The 17,270-nt window shown below is 40.6% G+C and overlaps 2 protein-coding genes across 5 annotated transcripts; one reads left to right on the top strand and one right to left on the bottom strand.

Annotated features, from left to right (window-relative positions):
* Positions 1 to 863: 863 nt before the first annotated feature.
* Positions 864 to 11,541, top strand: pcnx4 (pecanex 4). Of its 3 annotated transcripts, none has more exons than XM_034858749.1 (11): positions 864 to 883; positions 3,222 to 3,996; positions 4,095 to 4,274; positions 4,425 to 4,963; positions 5,096 to 5,196; positions 5,538 to 5,660; positions 6,253 to 6,613; positions 8,763 to 8,866; positions 8,950 to 10,055; positions 10,179 to 10,365; positions 10,542 to 10,793. In XM_034858749.1, exons 2-11 carry the CDS (start codon positions 3,299 to 3,301, stop codon positions 10,791 to 10,793), a joined length of 3,651 nt encoding a protein of 1,216 aa, XP_034714640.1. In that variant the 5' UTR covers positions 864 to 883; positions 3,222 to 3,298. The 3 variants fall into 3 exon arrangements, with proteins under 3 accessions (XP_034714640.1, XP_034714638.1, XP_034714639.1); XM_034858747.1 differs by lacking the exon at positions 864 to 883 and adding an exon at positions 2,127 to 2,302; XM_034858748.1 differs by lacking the exon at positions 864 to 883 and having other exon boundaries at positions 3,299 to 3,996; positions 10,542 to 11,541.
* A 74-nt stretch (positions 11,542 to 11,615) lies between these two features.
* On the bottom strand, positions 11,616 to 16,736 carry dhrs7 (dehydrogenase/reductase (SDR family) member 7). 2 transcript variants are annotated; one of them, XM_034858848.1, is made up of 8 exons: positions 16,641 to 16,735; positions 16,447 to 16,608; positions 15,633 to 15,785; positions 15,315 to 15,421; positions 14,676 to 14,915; positions 14,262 to 14,384; positions 13,915 to 14,130; positions 11,616 to 11,822 (listed from the first exon to the last, which is right to left on the bottom strand). In XM_034858848.1, the coding sequence occupies exons 2-8, from the start codon at positions 16,574 to 16,576 to the stop codon at positions 11,781 to 11,783; spliced, it is 1,011 nt and encodes a 336-aa protein (XP_034714739.1). In that variant the 5' UTR covers positions 16,577 to 16,608; positions 16,641 to 16,735; the 3' UTR covers positions 11,616 to 11,780. The 2 variants fall into 2 exon arrangements, 1 of the variants encoding a protein (XP_034714739.1); XR_004654875.1 differs by lacking the exon at positions 11,616 to 11,822 and adding an exon at positions 13,134 to 13,327 and having other exon boundaries at positions 13,802 to 14,130; positions 16,641 to 16,736.
* Positions 16,737 to 17,270: the final 534 nt, after the last annotated feature.

Genomic DNA, 17,270 nt, shown 5'->3' with positions numbered 1-17,270 from the left:
TTGATCACTTTGTTATCCTCCTTTTTGCCCTCCTTCTCTCTAAGTAAATCAACATTTTGGAGAGGCATACACTTGACTACAATCACTTTCATTATATTGAAATAATAAATACTTGTAGGATTTGCTCTTTTTGTGATAAGAACATAAAAAAACACGGATTTAGAATGTAATATTAATATTTCTAATCCTATGTCAGTTTTGGGGTCGACTAAGCGCATTAGATTCAGGATTTAAAGACACTGGCAAATAAGAGGTTAAACAATATTATAGTAGAAGGTGGAAAAAAAAGCTCTTTGGATGTGTCATTTGATGTAATTATAATTGCAAAGAGGGGTGGTCTTTTTCATTGTTCAGTGGAAAGCAAGTTGTGGTAAAATCCTTGATTTATTGAGGAGGGATAGCTGTATTTTTAGTTTTGACAATTTTTCATACAATACAGTTTCTAATAAAGCTGGACGTACATTGAAATGTGATTGCTATTCATTCAAAAACTGTTAATCAGTAATCTAATGTGTCCTGATTTATATAGGCCTGACAGCACTGCTTTATATTATACCTATATATATATATATATATATATATATATATATATATATATATAGCATTGACACACACACACACACACACCCTAAATTTGTAATGGCCAGTAACGAAATGTCTCTAAAAGCTAAAAGAAAAAAGACGAAAAAAAAGCTTATTTTCTCTCAATATTCAATGCTAGTTAAACCAACTCCAAGATACACTGGATAGCCACTGAACACCCCTTGCTTCATTTTTGTTTACATGTAAGACAGCAACTGAACAACAGATATGTGACATGATTTTTGGCTTTTTTTGTATTCTCCGCGCGCCATGCAGAGGTGACCACTCACAGGTCTACAAGGTAAACACTGCTGTTGTTGAACACATCTGGATGATGATCTGATCTGAGTTTCACTCAAGTACCTTTTGAAAACTGTGTGCGCATTGATATATCACTTAACTTCGTTGCGTTGTACTGACCGGGTTACGATTGTGTTGATGGTCAAAATAGGTCAATGTTGGTCAAAATAGGTCAAAACGCTCACACGCGTGGGTTGGTTCATTGTCTGTGGCGCACGTGGTCCTACCACTCTCCGCGTGTGTGTTCTGTTTTTTTTTTTAGCTGTTTACAGTCTATAGTTTTAGACTGCAGTGGTTCCCAACTTTTTCGCTCTGAGGTAGCAGGCATCGATTCTAGGTGTTCCAAGTGTAACACTAACCATTACATAAAAGTGTATCTATATATTGTTAAGTTTTTAATATAATTGAACTGTCTGTCAATTCCAAGGTTGTTTTGGTAAGTTTATCATCCAGCCTAGGCTACAACTTGGAAGAAAGCTGAATATTTGACAATTTATTTACTAACGTTTTTTTAAGTGTTTAGCATTTACTTTTAGCTAATACTACCATTATAAATAATAGTAGTAATAGCTTAAAGGTCTAGCTAGCTATTTAAACCTCTGTGCTTGCTAACTATTTTCTCTTACATACCTGCAACACGTGTTCAGGTGTTACAGTTGACTTCATGTTTATGTGGATAGTCTTTTAATCAAATCATAATTTCAAAATTTTCAAAGTTGATCTACTCTACAATCTTTCCATGTATCCCCTGAGATGCAGAATATAGGCCTGGGTAAGTGGGCAATTACCCTGTTTGGGATCACTGCTTTACTGTAGCAGTGTAAAACCTTACTGTAACTAATAAAAATACAGAGAAATTCTTAGTGTTAACGTTTTTCTACGTGTGCGCGCATTTGGATACACATCGGGAATATAGAGCCTCATTTCCCAGATCAGCAACCCTGACCAGCCATTAGAGATTTATTATAATGTGCTGATGGCTATTCTCCATGGCTGTTAAACTCAAAGAATTGCAAAGAATTAATAGAGAATTATATAAGAATTTATACATAGGCTTATTAGTGTTATAAAGAACTGTATAACAATAGTGGGAATGCTGAAGAGCATTCCCACTAAAAATATATTGTGTTCTCGTATGTTTAACAACTTGTGTGTATTTGCAGGGATTGGGTGAGTGGTGTAGGGGCGGTGCTTATGCTTATCAAGCCAATCAGGGGACGCCCTCTTCTCTCCTCTCCACTCCTATTGGTTACAATCTGTCTGTGTATCATACCGACGTTGCTTGACTTTTCAAGCTGGTAGCTCACAGCTAATGTTAATGCTGTCCATTTCCGCCTGTTTACCTATAATACTACCTATATGGTTGCAAAACGCGTATCTGCACATCGCGTATCTGCCGCTGATTATTCTGCTGTAAACGGTAAGTTAGTCTCACGACAGTGTCCCCGTATATTGCCAACCTGCTGTTATTTAGCTAGCTACCTGTTAGTAATAGCAAGCTAACAGATAGTCAAGCTGAAAAGACTTCGCTAGCTAACTAGCTAACAGTTATACAGCTAGCAACGTAAACAGTTGAGAACAGTCTCAGGAAGGTCCAGAAAACATTTTACCTGTCGATAATTACCTGGTTTGGTCGTATGAGTTATGACTCGAAATGTCCGGCTAACGTTACTAGCTTGAGCGGATTTACCCACGTTAGCGCATCCACAAGCTATTGTTTCTGTGGTGTGTTTTCATGGCAACTGCTGCTGGTGCTACTGGTTGTATGTTATTATGTGCAATACATTACAAACCAAAGGATATTAATTTTTTTTATTTAAACATCCACTGTTAATGGCTAATTATATAAGGTGCTAACGACATTTCAACATATCACCTCACTCAAACCTCAACCGACTTTCAAGGATGCTTTGACAACGTCAGGGTATTAGATTGATGCAGAAATGAGTGCCAAAGGAGTTTGGCTCTTCAGTAATTTTTGTTTAAGAATAAAAATTATATTCGCAATGATATATGGTTATTATTATCTATTAGTGCTCATTACAATTGAACCTTACAGTGACCCCCAGTATTAAGTTTATAGTATGACAGCTGTAAGAAATGAGTTGGGAGTACTCAGAAGTCTCATAATCATCAAAATACAGGCAGCAAAAATAGGTGATAGTATTTTAGTTTTAAAAGTTGTGTATTTTTCTACTTATTTAACCTCAGTTTGTGTAATGCTACCACACAGACTGCGACTACTGACAAATATGATAATATATTGTATTAGGGCATCTCTAGTTTGTTGGGTAATAATATTTTCTCTATTACCTAACTGAGGTTGTGCTTTATTGCAGACAGCGTCATTGTGTATGGGACCATGAATGGACACCCTCCTTCAGCTGTGTGGAGATGACCTGCCACCCCTTTGGGAATGGTCAGAATGGGGCCAGATGTGCCCCTTCTTAATGAGTACAAGCAGGATTTCTTCTGGAAGCGCTTCCCTCAGACAGTGTTGGGGGGTCCACGCTTCAAGTTGGGCTATTGTGCCCCACCATATGTGTATGTCAATCAGGCTGTCCTGTTCTTGACACCATGGCTTTTTGGGGGCATTGGTACTCTGCTCTGCCAACTGCAGCTGCTCCAGGAGCTCCATGCAACAGTGCTCTCTGGTATGCTTATGTTCGGGGCTGCAGCGGGTGTCCAGGCCCTTGCACTGTATGCTGCTCACAGGAGTGGCACAGTGGAGATACTAGGTGGGCCCAACATACTGGTTGATGAAGAGGAAGTGGAGTTCAACCACTGTGTTAGCCCAGAGACAGTCCGATTTATTGCCCCAGGGAAGAGGTTTGGACTCAATGTGGTGCTGCATACAATACTAGCTGGGGTGCTCTGTGGCTTTGGGACATGGTATGTGTTCCTTGGCAGACTGACTGTTCTCTATGGCAGCATTGGAGTTTCCCTGGTCGTCTTTGTCCTGAGTTGGGTGACACTATGTATAGCTGAGTATTCCCTCATTGTAAATACAGCCACAGAGACAGCCACTTTCCAGGCACAGGACACTTATGAGATCACCCCACTTACCCGGCCCCTCTACATTTTTATTTTCATTGCTGTGGACTTAGCTGAAAGGTAAGCAACACCAACACAATAATTCGATTAATTGAGATATCCTCTTATAAAATGTAATATAGAATAGATTATAATCTCAATATCTTTCTCTGATTTAGGTTCTCAGGCCCCGTCCCTGAGCTCCAACTGGCCAGCCAGGTTCTCCATGTGCTCTTCCTCTTCCTACCTCTGCTGTGGGCGCTAGGTATACTGCCTCCCCTGGATGCCCTGCTCCTCTGGGGCATGGAACAGGCTCTTGTGTTTGGCTTAGGAGGCTCGCCTATGTCCAGCAACCTCAGGTACATTTAAAAGAACATGCTTGAGCAAAACACATTTGTTATGTGGAAAACAAGTTCTCATCAGATTCTGATAATCCAATTGAAATGACCAGTGTCAGAGTAGCCTGTGAATCATCAGCACTAACGTATTGTGTGTACGCTGTCCCACAGGCTGCTGTTAATGTTTGGGATATCTTCTGGCGTGGCTGTGTGTAATTACTTCATCCCTTCAACACTGGGTGTGGTTCTCTTTTCCATCTCTATGGGTTTTTTGCTGAGCCTGGACCTCAGCCAAGTTGGCACACTCTGCAGAGGTCCCAGGGCAGCGTTCGGGGGCCGTGGATTTTGCAGAGGGGGGTCGCCACCTCCTCCTCCCAGTAATTTTGGCTGGAATCTGGGCTGCAGGGAGCTGCTGCTATATTTTAGCCTTTTTCTGGTAGCAGTGGCAGAGGCAGGGCTATTGCATTACTTCCTCGGCTTAACTCAGTCCCAGAGCTTGGTTATGGGACCCCAGGCTCCTGTTAGTTACCTCCTCCTTGTACTCTTCTGCCTCTGCTGGGCTCTCAGAGAAATCCAGGGCGCCTATGTATTTGGGGGGGTATTCCTCAATCCCCTGTACCCTAAAGGCATGTCCAGTGTGCAGACCTTTAAGCAGAGGAACCGAGGATTATACATTGCTGCAGCAATCCGAAGAGTCCTCCTTCATCTTGGTGAGTTTGTTATAATGTGTATTTTAAGTCGGACGTTCTCCAATCTTAACATCTTTCTCAGGTTGGAAAACAAATGTGCTCTGGATGTGAATGTGTTTTTGACCTGCACTTACTGTTGGTTTTACTTCACAGTGTCTCCATTTGCAATGATTGCTTTCCTGTCTATGGACAAATCTCTGCAGCTGCTTCACAGGGCTTCCCTCAGTGTGGGATTCACACGAGCCTTTAGAGTGGTAGGGTCACACTCACTCTTGCTCTCAATCTAATGTGAACATAAATGGAAAAAAAAAAACTATTACAATAAAGACTTTGTTTTTATAGTAACTACAAGAAGATTTCCAGCACAAATCACAGATCTTTGTTTAATGTAAAACTGGAAGGTATGACAATTACAAGCGCATTACACACCAATGGCCTTAGAAAGCAATTTGGGCTTCAGTTTTTGCCCAAAGACAATTCACCATGCGGAATGGAGGAGCCAGGGATCAAACCACCATTTTTTTTCTTCTTAAAAGGAACTGTGATTAAAAAGTGTTTTTCTTGATTTGTATGCCTGTGCTTTGTTGCTGTGCAGGTGTGGCAGAATTCAGAGGATGCTCTGCTCCAAATGGTAGTGGTGGTCCTGGTGCAGCTTGCAGCTGGAAACAAAATGCTGCCAGGGTGGGACAACCTGGGCACTGGAGTTCAGCTTCTTCTGGTGAGGTCAACATTAATATTTCCCTTATTTCCAACCCACATTGCGTCATTCTACATTGTATATCTGCAAGCTTAAATCTGACCTAAACAGTGCAACCACTACTCAATTCTTTTTACACTGAAGCTGTGAACAGCTTGTTAAACTGTTAACATACATGGGATATATCATTTCTGAACCTAAACAATATTTGTCTGAAGTATTTAGCCCAAAATGGGACCATCTTGTCAAAATTTAAACATGACAAATCATCAATGGTCCTGATAAAAAAAAGAAGAAGAAATAAATTATCTTTTTTCCCAACATTACAATTCTTTTCCGGTTAGTACAGAGCCTTTGTGATAAAATATTTAGTATTATATTATTTATGTTTAGAAACACCTAAATTTAACACAGTGCAGTTCAACACCACAGCAAACTACCACCTCAATAATAAGATTATTATTGAAAAAGAACAAAGTAACTAAAAAAACGGTGAATGTAACACGCAAATCACTCAAACAAACCTTATAATACACAGACATCAGCTGATAGGACCTGATGGTGGCGCAGTAGATCATTGCTCCGCAAGTTTGCATGTGTGTTTCTGATCCAGGTGGGCCTCCTGATTGACAGACTGACCCAGTTCCTCGCCAAGCTAAAGTTCACCCTGACTGTGTTGGTGACATCTTGGACAGAGAAGAAGCAGCGGCGTCAGTCGGCTGGAACCCTCTTGGCTCTGAATGCCTCCCTATGCCCACTGCTGCTGGTGGTCGTGACCCTGTCTGCCCTGCTCTCTGCCCCTCTGCTGCCCCTCTTCACCCTGCCTATCTTCCTGGTGGGGTTCCCCAGGCCTCAGCGCAGTTGGCCAGGCCCTGTAGGTACCGCCTGTCCTTGCCCGGACTCAATCTTCTACCAGCAGATGAGCGGAAGTTTAGCCTCTGCTTTGAGGACGGCCTTTGCAAGAGGGTCACTGGGTTAGTTGTCCATGCTTGATATGTCTTCTGTCTATAGTGTTTTTCTTTTTCAATCTTTTTCAAGTGTTACAGTCTTACTTAAACACTGTTTATTAGTTTAGTTTTCTATTTCTGTGATCTGCAAATCTATCTGAATAATCCATTGCAGTGTTCATTATAATCAGATCTAAATAATGTGGAAAATTATTGTTTTTATTATAAAAAATAAATAAATAAAAACGTTTTGTTTGACCAAACAGTTACTGGCTCACAAATGTTGGGTATTATAATAATAATAATAATAATAATAATAATAATAATAATAATAAATAACTATAATAATTATTAATTAATTATACAAATATTTTTAAATTATATATTTTTAATTAATTAACTTGCCATTTGGATTAATTAAAAGCTACAGAACAATCTCTAAAATAAAATAACTCTTAAGTAAATTTAAATCTTTCTTTGCTGATTTTATGTGTGTGTGTGTGTGTGTGTGTGTGTGTGTGTGTGTGTGTGTGTGTGTGTGTGTGTGTGTGTGTGTGTGTGTGTGTGTGTGTGTGTGTGTGTGTGTGTGTGTGTGTGTGTGTGTGTGTGTGTGTGTGTGTGTGTGTGTGTGTGTGTGTGTGTGTGTGTGTGTGTGTGTGTGTGTGTGTGTGTGTGTGTGTGTGTGTGTGTGTGTGTGTGTGTGTGTGAGTGATTCAGCAGAGGTGTTCATTTCCATACAGGATTAGTTGCTTGACAGTTAAGGTGAAGTAGGGCATGTGATTAGGGGGGGTACTTTGGCGATGGTAATGTTATTAGTTAGCAGTGAAACGTCCTTAAATTCTTGAATTGTCGTTTGTTTATTCAAAGACAGTCCACGGTAGTGCTACTTTGCGCATTTTTGTGGGTCTGAGATGCATTTCACATTTAGGCTGCCAAAGCTCCGCTGCTTTCTGTCTCTGGTCTGCTCAGTTAGGGAACAGTGTGAGAGGGGAAGTGGCCAGCGGCAAAAGCCAATGTGTGCTTCCTTTACTATATATATTTAAGAATATCCTTTGACTTTCTAATCCAAACAATGTCAAACTTGGCACTGCACTTACTCATGCCTGTAGGAAGACACAGTTTGAAAGTTTGAAATCAGTCGGACAACCGGCGCAAGAGATGTTTTTGCAATTTATAGATAGATGTGTTTTGATACTATAGTTGCAGTGACTGAACTTTCGTATGGGTCAAGTACAGACAGTATGCAGATATAAGAGCATTGAACCATCACCTCATATGCTTTAATAGTAAGAGGAATTGCTGGCAGTAATGTGAGCTTGCATGATCCAGTTGAGCTTCCTGTGAAGTGACCCAGAAAAAATAGCTCTGATCTGTATTCATTACATCCAAATGTTTCCACATCATTAACCGTGTAATACTCCAAACGGAGCTGCTGCTAGGATTTTGTTCTGTGCTCGATCAGGAGGGGGCAAGAGAAAAAATGGTGCAAGTAGAGAATTTATGGATTCATGATTCAAGACTGAATAAAGCTGCTGAGATGATGTCATCACTCAATCTTGTGTTTTTTTGTGAGCTTGGGGTGCTGTAGCTGTGATGTATAATTCAGAATAAGCGCTTGTTAGGTTGATGCTCACAGTCTAAGGATGGTAGTTCGTAGCTCTTGCTTTGATCACACTAGGGGCCGTGGAGCAGTGAGCGGGAAATGAGTTGGCCCAGCTTGTCACTTCCCATCATGAGGTAGCGTCTGGGACTATTCTGAGATGTCGTTATGGGACATGGCATTATTCTTGAGCCAAGAAAGCACTAGTCAACTTAAAACAAAAGCCTCCATCACCTTGCAGTTTCTACTCATCTGCTCAGACGTCTGTCTTCTGAGACTAATGGAAAGCTTAAGACAAGGTTAAGACAATAGGAATATTTAGATCTCTGTGCAGTCAGCCAGTTAAAACAGTATCATGACCTTCCTGTACAACTGTGATGGCACGCGTTTCCCTGCAACTCATCCAGTAGCGTGTTATCCACATAGTCAGCAGAGGTACACACAGCTGATGGAAAATGAAAGAAGTGTGCACCATGTACATATATTTTGTGTTTATCCACCTTGTTGCCCTCAATTTACAGATCACATCTCTTTACAAGTTCAATGCACGGATGACCGTTGATTCTCTCCCCCTAGGTTCTTTAGCTCCAGGCTCTCATTTTCTTGGGCGCTTTCAAGACCGGATGGTTTGGATAATGATCCTGGAGAGAGGATATGGCTACTGTACAGTGAACATTAAGGTACCGAATTTGTTTATTTGTCTATTTAGAATCCCTGCAGTCATTTGCAGAAAGATTATATCATGCTGTGTGGTTTGTTACAGGGTCTGGAGCTGCAGGAGACATCTTGCCACACAGTGGAGGCACGGAGAGTGGATGAGGTGTTTGAGGCTGCTTTTGAGCGCCCTGAGCGGCTTGGTTTCACCCAGGGCTTTAACCTGCACTGGGGGAATGCCCTCACCCCTTGTGCTGCCCTTGCAGTGCAAGTCTACTCTGATGCCCGAAATGTGCTCTCTGGCATCATTGACTCTCATGACAACCTGAGGAAACTTCAGGATGACTTTCTGAAAGCACTGGTCTGGTTACTCCTCCGATACTGCGTGCAGAAGCATAAAGGATTTCTAAGGAGCAGTGAAGAAGGGCCTGGGGTTGGAGGCAGGAAGTCCCAGTCTTCCCAGTTGGCCCAAACCACTTGTAACCAGCTACCTGAGGCTGTGATTGTGGAATCCAACGTGTCTTCCCTCAAGTTCAGACAGGACAGCTCTAGTTTGACCTCCTTTGGGGATTGGTCAGATGAGGACGACTTATTTGGACCTCAACCAGCCAGGCGGACAGTGGCATTAGTGACAGCAGAGGCCCAGCCTGGACATGCAGTGCTGCAGACAGGGGCCTCTCTGCCAGGCTCTGTGGAGATGGACAGTCTTTTTGAAAATATGGCGCTCTCTGCCCTGCAGCCACTGCAGCCTCTGGGTCTGGGCATCGGGTTGCCAGCAGTAGATAAAGGCTGTAACTCAGAGGTCTTCAGAGAGAGTGCCGGCACTTTCCCTCAGCTGAACTTTAGCTGCCCCCAGTCAGAGGTGTTCAACCTACCAACAGGGTGGAGGACTGTGCCTTTGCTACCATCCCGCTTGCTGCAGCTCAAGCCTTTGTTTCCTGAGGACTGGTTTCGATTCACCTTGGGGCAGTTTGGGCCTTCTGTGCAGGACGAGACCTCAGAGGACATGACCAAAGCCCTGAAGGAAGATGAAGCCTTGAAAGAGCTGCACGCACAGGTTGCGCTTTCATGTCTCATCTCACTGGGGGCAGAGTCTGCCTTCACCAGTCCCAGTTACGTCTACAGACTCTATTGTGGAGATATACCATGGACGGAAGGACTCGACTGGCTCTCCTCAAGTAAAGAACTTTACCAGCTCGCGCTTAGGGCTTTCAGGTAAATTTGGCAGATTGGTTAGAGTTTCTTGGTTTTGGTAACTGATCATTAAATCTGAATTATTTAAGCAAGAAAAATGTATATTTCATTGAAGTCTGCCTCTATGGTTTTGTTCGCCTTCAGGTTCAGTTTCAAGCTGCTGTTTGATCAAGCAAGTCTAGGGCCCATGGAGTCCCCTGAGGAATTGTTCAGCACCTTGGACGAATATGAAAGGGACTGGTACATTGGCCTGGTGACAGAGAAAGGCTGGCACGACAGCGTCCTTCAGGAGAAACCCTTCCTATTCTCTCTTGGACATGACCTTGCTATGGTAATTACATGCACCAGTCCTTGTAAAATATATGAGGTCATCCGTTGATGCCTTGCATACAACTTATTCTTATTCAGTCATTAGAATAAAATTGAAGGTATTTAAAATTGCAATTAGAGCAAATCTCAGTGTAATGTGTGTATTACTTTTGCATGATTGACTGTCCTTGTCCACAGGGGACCTACACGGGGCGAGTCCTGTCCCTGCAGGAGCAGCTGGTGCAGGTAGGCCGTCTGAATGGAGAGGGAGTGCGAGGCCAGTGGGCAAACCTTTCCTGGGAGCTCCTGTATGCTACTAATGATGACGAGGAGCGTTACAGCATCCAGGCTCACCCTTTCATGCTAAGAAACATAACTGTCCAGGCAGCTGATCCCCCTCTAGGATACCCCATTTACTCCTCAGCCCCGCTTCACTTCCCCTGTCTCTGACCTGTGGCTTCTTCTGCTGAACATACTCTGGGGAGGGAGTAGTATGCTTTTCAGTTGGTACTACCACCGCCAATTGTCCTTTTTCAAAGTTAATGGGTATTTGGAAATCCACGGGGCAATTACAGAGGAAGAAGCAGTGGCAGATTTTAACTGGCCATGTCGACTACCACAGCACAGGAAAGAAGAAAAGAAAATCCGTGATACAGTTTCCCTCCGAAGCACAAACGTTTTGTGGTTTGTTTATTACAGTTTGTGTTTAAAAGGAAGTGAATTTATTTGCTCACCTTGCCTCTAAATGACACCTGCTGAATACCTCTCGTTTTATTGTACTTTTCAGGTGACCCCCCCCACCCTTATGTCCACAAAAACCGGACAATAATTTTAATGTTTTGATAAGATATCAAGGATGTGCCTTGGGTTTTGCGGTATATGTAAGGTGTTTAGTGCTATTGTTTTGTTTACAATTCAATTGTTTACAATTTAGACTGAAGAATTTGTCCATATTCTATTGTACATATTGTTGATTTTTATATGTTTACCTGTATATACTTATTAAATAGCTTGGCAAAGCAGTTGTGTTATGTCTCACTAAACAAACTTGACAAGGAAGAAAATTGATCCAAACTAAATTTTATTAATCATTCAAAAGGTTAGTTTTATATTACATGGAATCCATAATCCTCATGTTATCAATTCATGCAGGTTTGGGCCTGGAAATTCATATAATCTGAAGATGCTCTTTACATTGAAAACAATTAAACATAGGACTAACTTCACATTAAACATGATAGCATAATGGAAATAAATGTGTACCATTTGTTTTTTTTAATCATTCCCTGACAGCTCTGAACTTTTAAAGCAGTAGTATCACATGTCATCCTTCAAGATTGAGGCAAAGACACCCATATTTTGCAGGAAACCCCATATCACTTTCCTTTATCAACAACAGGAATGCACTAAACGTGTTTCCCCTTGACAACGTGACTCTCAGGAGGTCTTGGGCTTAGTGAAATATGCAGAATCCGCATCCTGCAAAAGAAAGCGCCGGCTGTTAGCAATGTTTGATTACATGTACTGCTTTCTGGTAACAAATTTAAATCTGGAAACATTGTGTGGTGGTCACAAGTAGGAAGCTAAATTCTAGGAATATTCAAGGTGGAAAGTTTCCATGGGAATTTATGGAAATGTAGGGGTTATTGGCCTATGCTGTATTTATCATGTCATTTACAGATAGAGACAAACTTTTTTTAAGTTTACAAAATTGTAAACCCTTCTGTAAGGAAGGAAATCACATCGATTAACCCTCTAAAGACTAAGCCCTTTGTTCATCAACAAAACAATTTTTTAGAAATAGAAATATTTTATAATAAAGAATAAATAGAAAAACATTAATTAAAACTCCTCAATTAGCATGCTCAATCAAGCTACATCCCACATGTTAACAGCTTGCTACATGTAAAGAAGTTATTGTGTACTTTGCTGTGATGGAAGAGTGGGCTGCTGAACACAATGCATGGTTACAATTTAACTGAATGTGAATACTTTTAAACAAAACATGCTATGAGACCTATTGTTGCTGTTATACTATATATATATGCTATATAGTGTGACTTCAATGTTTAGGAAAACTGTGTAGATTTTGTCTAAGTTTTCTTTCTTTTTTTGTCTCAAAATGTTACGTCACAGACCTTCCTGAGAGAGACCATGTGACGCGCCAATGTCTGGCCAGTTTGAACATGACCTTTCTTCACAGCCCTCAGCTGTCATCGTCTAACAGAGGCCAACAGGCACACTGGTCAGTCAGTCAGCACCACAGGGAAGTAGTCATGCTCACTGTCATGCTCACCCTGGCCACCGTCTTCTTATCAGACTCAAGCAAGGTCAGTAACAGCTGAGGCCCCCCCAGCTGTTAAGACACAGCTCTGTATAGTGTCTGCCATGTTCTGCCTTTTTAAAGTATTTTAAGTCCTTTGGCACCGTGACAATCCGCTGGTCCCAGGTCTAATGGAGCAAGGTCAACTATACAGAATGCAATGGCAAGTTCAAACGTACAGAAACAACAAACTAGTCCCATCACATGTGAGCTCTTTTGACTAAAGTGAGCCTTTTGGTCTAAATTTGACCAGGTGTACAGTACATACATCTTTAATATAGAAATTATAATTTTTTAGTAAAAAATTAATTTTTGGCCTTTTAGGGAGAGATAGAGGGAGAATGACATGCAGAAAGAGCTGCGTCAAGGAGTAAACTTCAATGTATATGCGCCTGGTCTACCAACTGAGCTAACTGGCCATACAATTATTATTTTTTAGTAATACAGGGGACGTTTTAAAAGTCCTGTACACCCAAGATACACCCAAACAGGTGTTTCCACTCATTTTAGCTCAATACATTTAGTGACCTAGTAAATCTCCAGTATATCTACCTCCAACTTTGAAACAATAGTTACAACTGGAACTTCTCGTATTCTACCCTGTTTGCTGGGCAACTGCTTGGAACCAAGAAATAGTCCATCACATAACCCCTTGCTAGGGCTGGGTACCCAATTCAATACTTTTTAGGCCCGACCGAATTGCCTTCTTAGTATTAAAAAATGCCTTGTCATTCAATACCAAATATCAATACTGAAGGAGTAAATCTCATTAGGGTCAGTAAGCCTATAAGCTGCATCATGCTTCTACCAAGATCTAATAATGCTGCTGATTGGCTGTCTAAGATTAGACGTCATAGTGGCATGCAAGAAAAAGTCAACATTACGCACATGGACAGGGTTCACTTAGTTGGAGCAGAAAAATAATTTTAAAAAAAGGTGTGTGCAGTAATGTGTAATGTTGTTATTTCTTTTTTCTAAAATTGATATTCTAAATTTGTTATCGAAAAAATGATCGTCCAGGAGCCGGTATCAAAGTCATGATATTAGTATCAGTAACGTTATTGAAAATACCCTACCCCTTGCTGAACATCTAAATATGGGTTTTAGTGTTAGTTAAACCAAACCCCGCTGAAACTGAAATATTTGATTTTAGGTAGACCGCCCTTATGATAAATATACCCTAAGCCTTAGTTGACATTGACTTTATACGCATAGATTTCCTAAAAGGAAATGATATACTGTACATACCAGGCCAGCTTTGAAATTCTGCACCCTTTTTCGGCCCAACATGTTTGTTATGAACCAGGCAAATGTTGGAGCGTACTGCCAGGCGTAGTAAAACAGGAGAAAGGGCTGCTGTGCAATCCACATTTCCTTGACACCATTGGAAATTCCCACCAGCATTAAACGCACACAGCGACTTGTTGGCATCTTGTGCTCCTGGTTACCAGCTGCTGCCACAGGCTTAGGTAATGGAAGGAACCATGGGTTACTGAAAACATACTACGGAAATAGCTATCATGAACAACATCATGAACAATTACCATGCAAGTAAAATTGCCATGTTCTAAATCTACAGCTCTTTTAAACAATACCTTGTTCAATTCCTCTGTGAAGGCATTTTGGACAATCTGTGACTGCACCGGCCCTGGACACACTGTGCTGATGAGTATGTTTGGAAAGTCAGTCATCTCAGTCCGAAGGGAATTAAAGAAGCCCTATGGAAAATACAATAATAATCAGCAACAGGACCTTGGCAGCTAATCACTTGTACAGGTATTCATTTCACACAAAAAAATAAAAGTTATGGAGAGATCCAGATAATCCAGACCTGCTTCTTTGTGATAAAAATAAACACTCCTGTAAAACATTAAGTCAACATCTTGTTGGCAAACACTGTGAGGACACTAGAGAAATGTCAGAGGAATCAGAGGAAACAAATCAGAGAAAACAAGTATGGGGCTATTGTAGCTATGATCCAAACAGTTAACTATCTGTATTCCCTTCACCTGAAGCGCATGTTTGCTGGCAGAGTATCCCGTTGCCAGGGGTGCCCCAGCAAGGCCAACTACGCTGCTGACAGTCACAATGCTCCCAGTGCCTCGCTGAGTCATGTGAGGCAGCACCTGCTTAGAGATGGAGACCGTACCCAGGAAGTTGAGCTCCATCAAGGCCTGATACACATCAACACTGGTCTCTAAGCACAGAGAGCGCTGGCTTCGGCCGCCATTGTTAATTAAGACATCAATCTGAAAAGGAAAAGTGTACAAAACTTACAGTGCCAGGACAGAATATGTTGGCCTAGTCAGTTAGATCTGCACATAATAAATAGTCAAATGAACAGAGAACAGCAAAGTGAAATGTTTATGGATTTAATATGGTGTACTTTAAACAAGGCAAATAGGGTGTCTATTATGTAAATTAAAACCAGGAACTCAAATATTGTGACTGAGTTTTTTGTTTTGTTTATTTTATTATTACACATTCATTTAAAGAATATTATAACGATACCACCAGCTAAAAATAACAAATTAGAGTCATCTACATTTCTACCCGATTGCGTTGTTAATCAAATAGAAATGTTTTTGTTGCAATGAAACTAAAGATGTAAAACACTGTATTATAAAAAACAATTGAAATAGCTTTACATGTCCAAAGTATTGAATCGCTGCTTTTGTTTTTTCCTCGTGCGATGTCCTATCCAACAAATCAAGTGGAAGAACACGAATATCTTCATCCTGGAGGCCGGAGCCCTCTTGAGGAACAAATGACAGAAAGAATCCAGCTGGTTACAATTGAGTAAGACTTAATGAAGGTACAATTGCAAAGTGTTAATACTATTATTACTGTGTTGCACTGCAGTGATGCAACTGCACTGACAAAGTTCAAGAGTTTAAGTGAGCACTTTTTTTTAGGCTTTCTTTTGGTCATACAATAATAGCTTGCAAAAAAAAAGAAGATCTCACCTAAACAGCAACGTTTCACCCTATTGAGCTCATCCTCGCGTCGAGCAGACAGGATGAGACGTGACCCACACCTTGCTAGCTGGTGGGCCAGCTCCTCTCCAATACCACTGGAGGCTCCAGTGACCCACACCACCAGCCCTTTCAGCTTCTTCTCTGGTAAACAAACAACAATTCAGGTCATATGCTGGGTTTGGGACATCTCTATGTCAACATGAGCCTCCCTTTAAAAAAAGATGAAAGAAAAGTGAATTTTTTTGTTGATGTATTACATATTTCATAGTCATATCTAGCTAACAAAACAAAGCTTATCAGATATATATATATATATATATATATATATATATATATATATATATATATATTTGTTGTATTTGTTGTGACCAATGTGTGTTGTCCTTGACAGTGGTGGAAAGTGACATTTACTTTTTGTCACTTTATTCTTCCACTGCATTTCAGACAAACAATTATATAGTACCATTTTTTCTACTACATTTATTTGACAGCTATAGTAAATATTTACAAGAAATGTTTACGGTAGTATATATATATATATATTTTTCAACACTGGTTTGTTCAGTTAAATTTAATATTTCGTTTAGAGTCCAAACGGAACAGGATGATCCTCTGAGCTCTTCAATTGGTTTAAACTTTAAACTTTAGACCATTCAGAGGGTTATGATTAAACGTGAACGCTAGCTAATTATATTGTTAACAATTTACTTTGAGCAACAACAAAAAGAGCATTGTCAATGTCTGTCCCCGTCTTCTCGTCTTGGGTATATTCCCTTGTTTGAGAATAGGAAACCTGACTGACCTGGCCTGTGTCCTAACAGACTTGCCCACAGCAGAGTGAAGTCTGCATCCGCGAAAATAAAACACAGCAAGTGAATAAGGAAATAAAGTGATATAAAACAACACAGTGCGGATACAACGCAACAGTCCATTTGTTGAAGATGATAGATTTATGATGATGAAGCAGAGACCGTTAATACGGTCTATGTGATGAAGTTTAGTAGCTAGTACTAGCCAGCTAAAACAAAACTGCAGCTAAAGGATATCGACGTCACTTCCGCTAAGATGTTTTCATAATTAAAGCTCGGCGCAACTCAATTTTGAAAGATGCACCAGCTGAACATAGAGATAAATGACCATATGGTGTCAAGTACCATATACTTTTTTCTTTAACTTTGATCAATCAACATATGATTATAAGGGTGATTCATTGTATTGTTGAGGTAATATACATTTTAGTCTGTATTTTGTCACAACTTTATTATAGCTTGAATAACCTTCAAGAAGGCCCTGGAGCAAAAATTAGCTGCTGGGATCTAGTTAACACGCCTGCTCTTCCCCTCTCCGTACACTCCTGTGCTTTAATATTACCTATAATTTAGGAATATACATTGTGTAAGCACAACTTCATCTGAAAGCAGGAAAAGCTAAAAACAAAACAAAAAAAGGTGACGGTGACAGTGGGCTCTAATAAAATAGACAAAATAGGCATCTACAGCAGAATCCTAATTATTATAAGGTATATTTGGGTATAAAAGATTAAGTCTTAAAGTGCCAGTTGTCTCATATCCATACCAGACAATAGTGTTTCTTAGCATTAAGGATATGGACACCTGTATTGCATGT

The sequence above is a fragment of the Etheostoma cragini genome, chromosome 20 (assembly GCF_013103735.1).
Source record: "Etheostoma cragini isolate CJK2018 chromosome 20, CSU_Ecrag_1.0, whole genome shotgun sequence".
Lineage (NCBI taxonomy): Eukaryota > Metazoa > Chordata > Actinopteri > Perciformes > Percidae > Etheostoma > Etheostoma cragini.
The sequence above is the reverse complement of the archived record's forward strand: the minus strand, read 5'-3'. Positions and strand labels throughout refer to the sequence as shown.

Bases quoted from the DNA above. Each gene is read 5' to 3' on its own strand.
- pcnx4 (XM_034858748.1), top strand. From the start codon at position 3,299: ATGGTCAGAATGGGGCCAGATGTGCCCCTTCTTAATGAGTACAAGCAG. The intron at 3,997-4,094 runs GTAAGCAACACC...TCTCTGATTTAG, and splicing joins GCTGTGGACTTAGCTGAAAG to GTTCTCAGGCCCCGTCCCTG. The intron at 5,197-5,537 runs GTAGGGTCACAC...GTTGCTGTGCAG, and splicing joins TCACACGAGCCTTTAGAGTG to GTGTGGCAGAATTCAGAGGA.
- dhrs7 (XM_034858848.1), bottom strand. From the start codon at position 16,576: ATGGACTGTTGCGTTGTATCCGCACTGTGTTGTTTTATATCACTTTAT. The intron at 15,422-15,632 runs GTGAGATCTTCT...TTGTTCCTCAAG, and splicing joins GGTGAAACGTTGCTGTTTAG to AGGGCTCCGGCCTCCAGGAT. The intron at 14,385-14,675 runs GTGAAGGGAATA...TATTTTCCATAG, and splicing joins CCAGCAAACATGCGCTTCAG to GGCTTCTTTAATTCCCTTCG.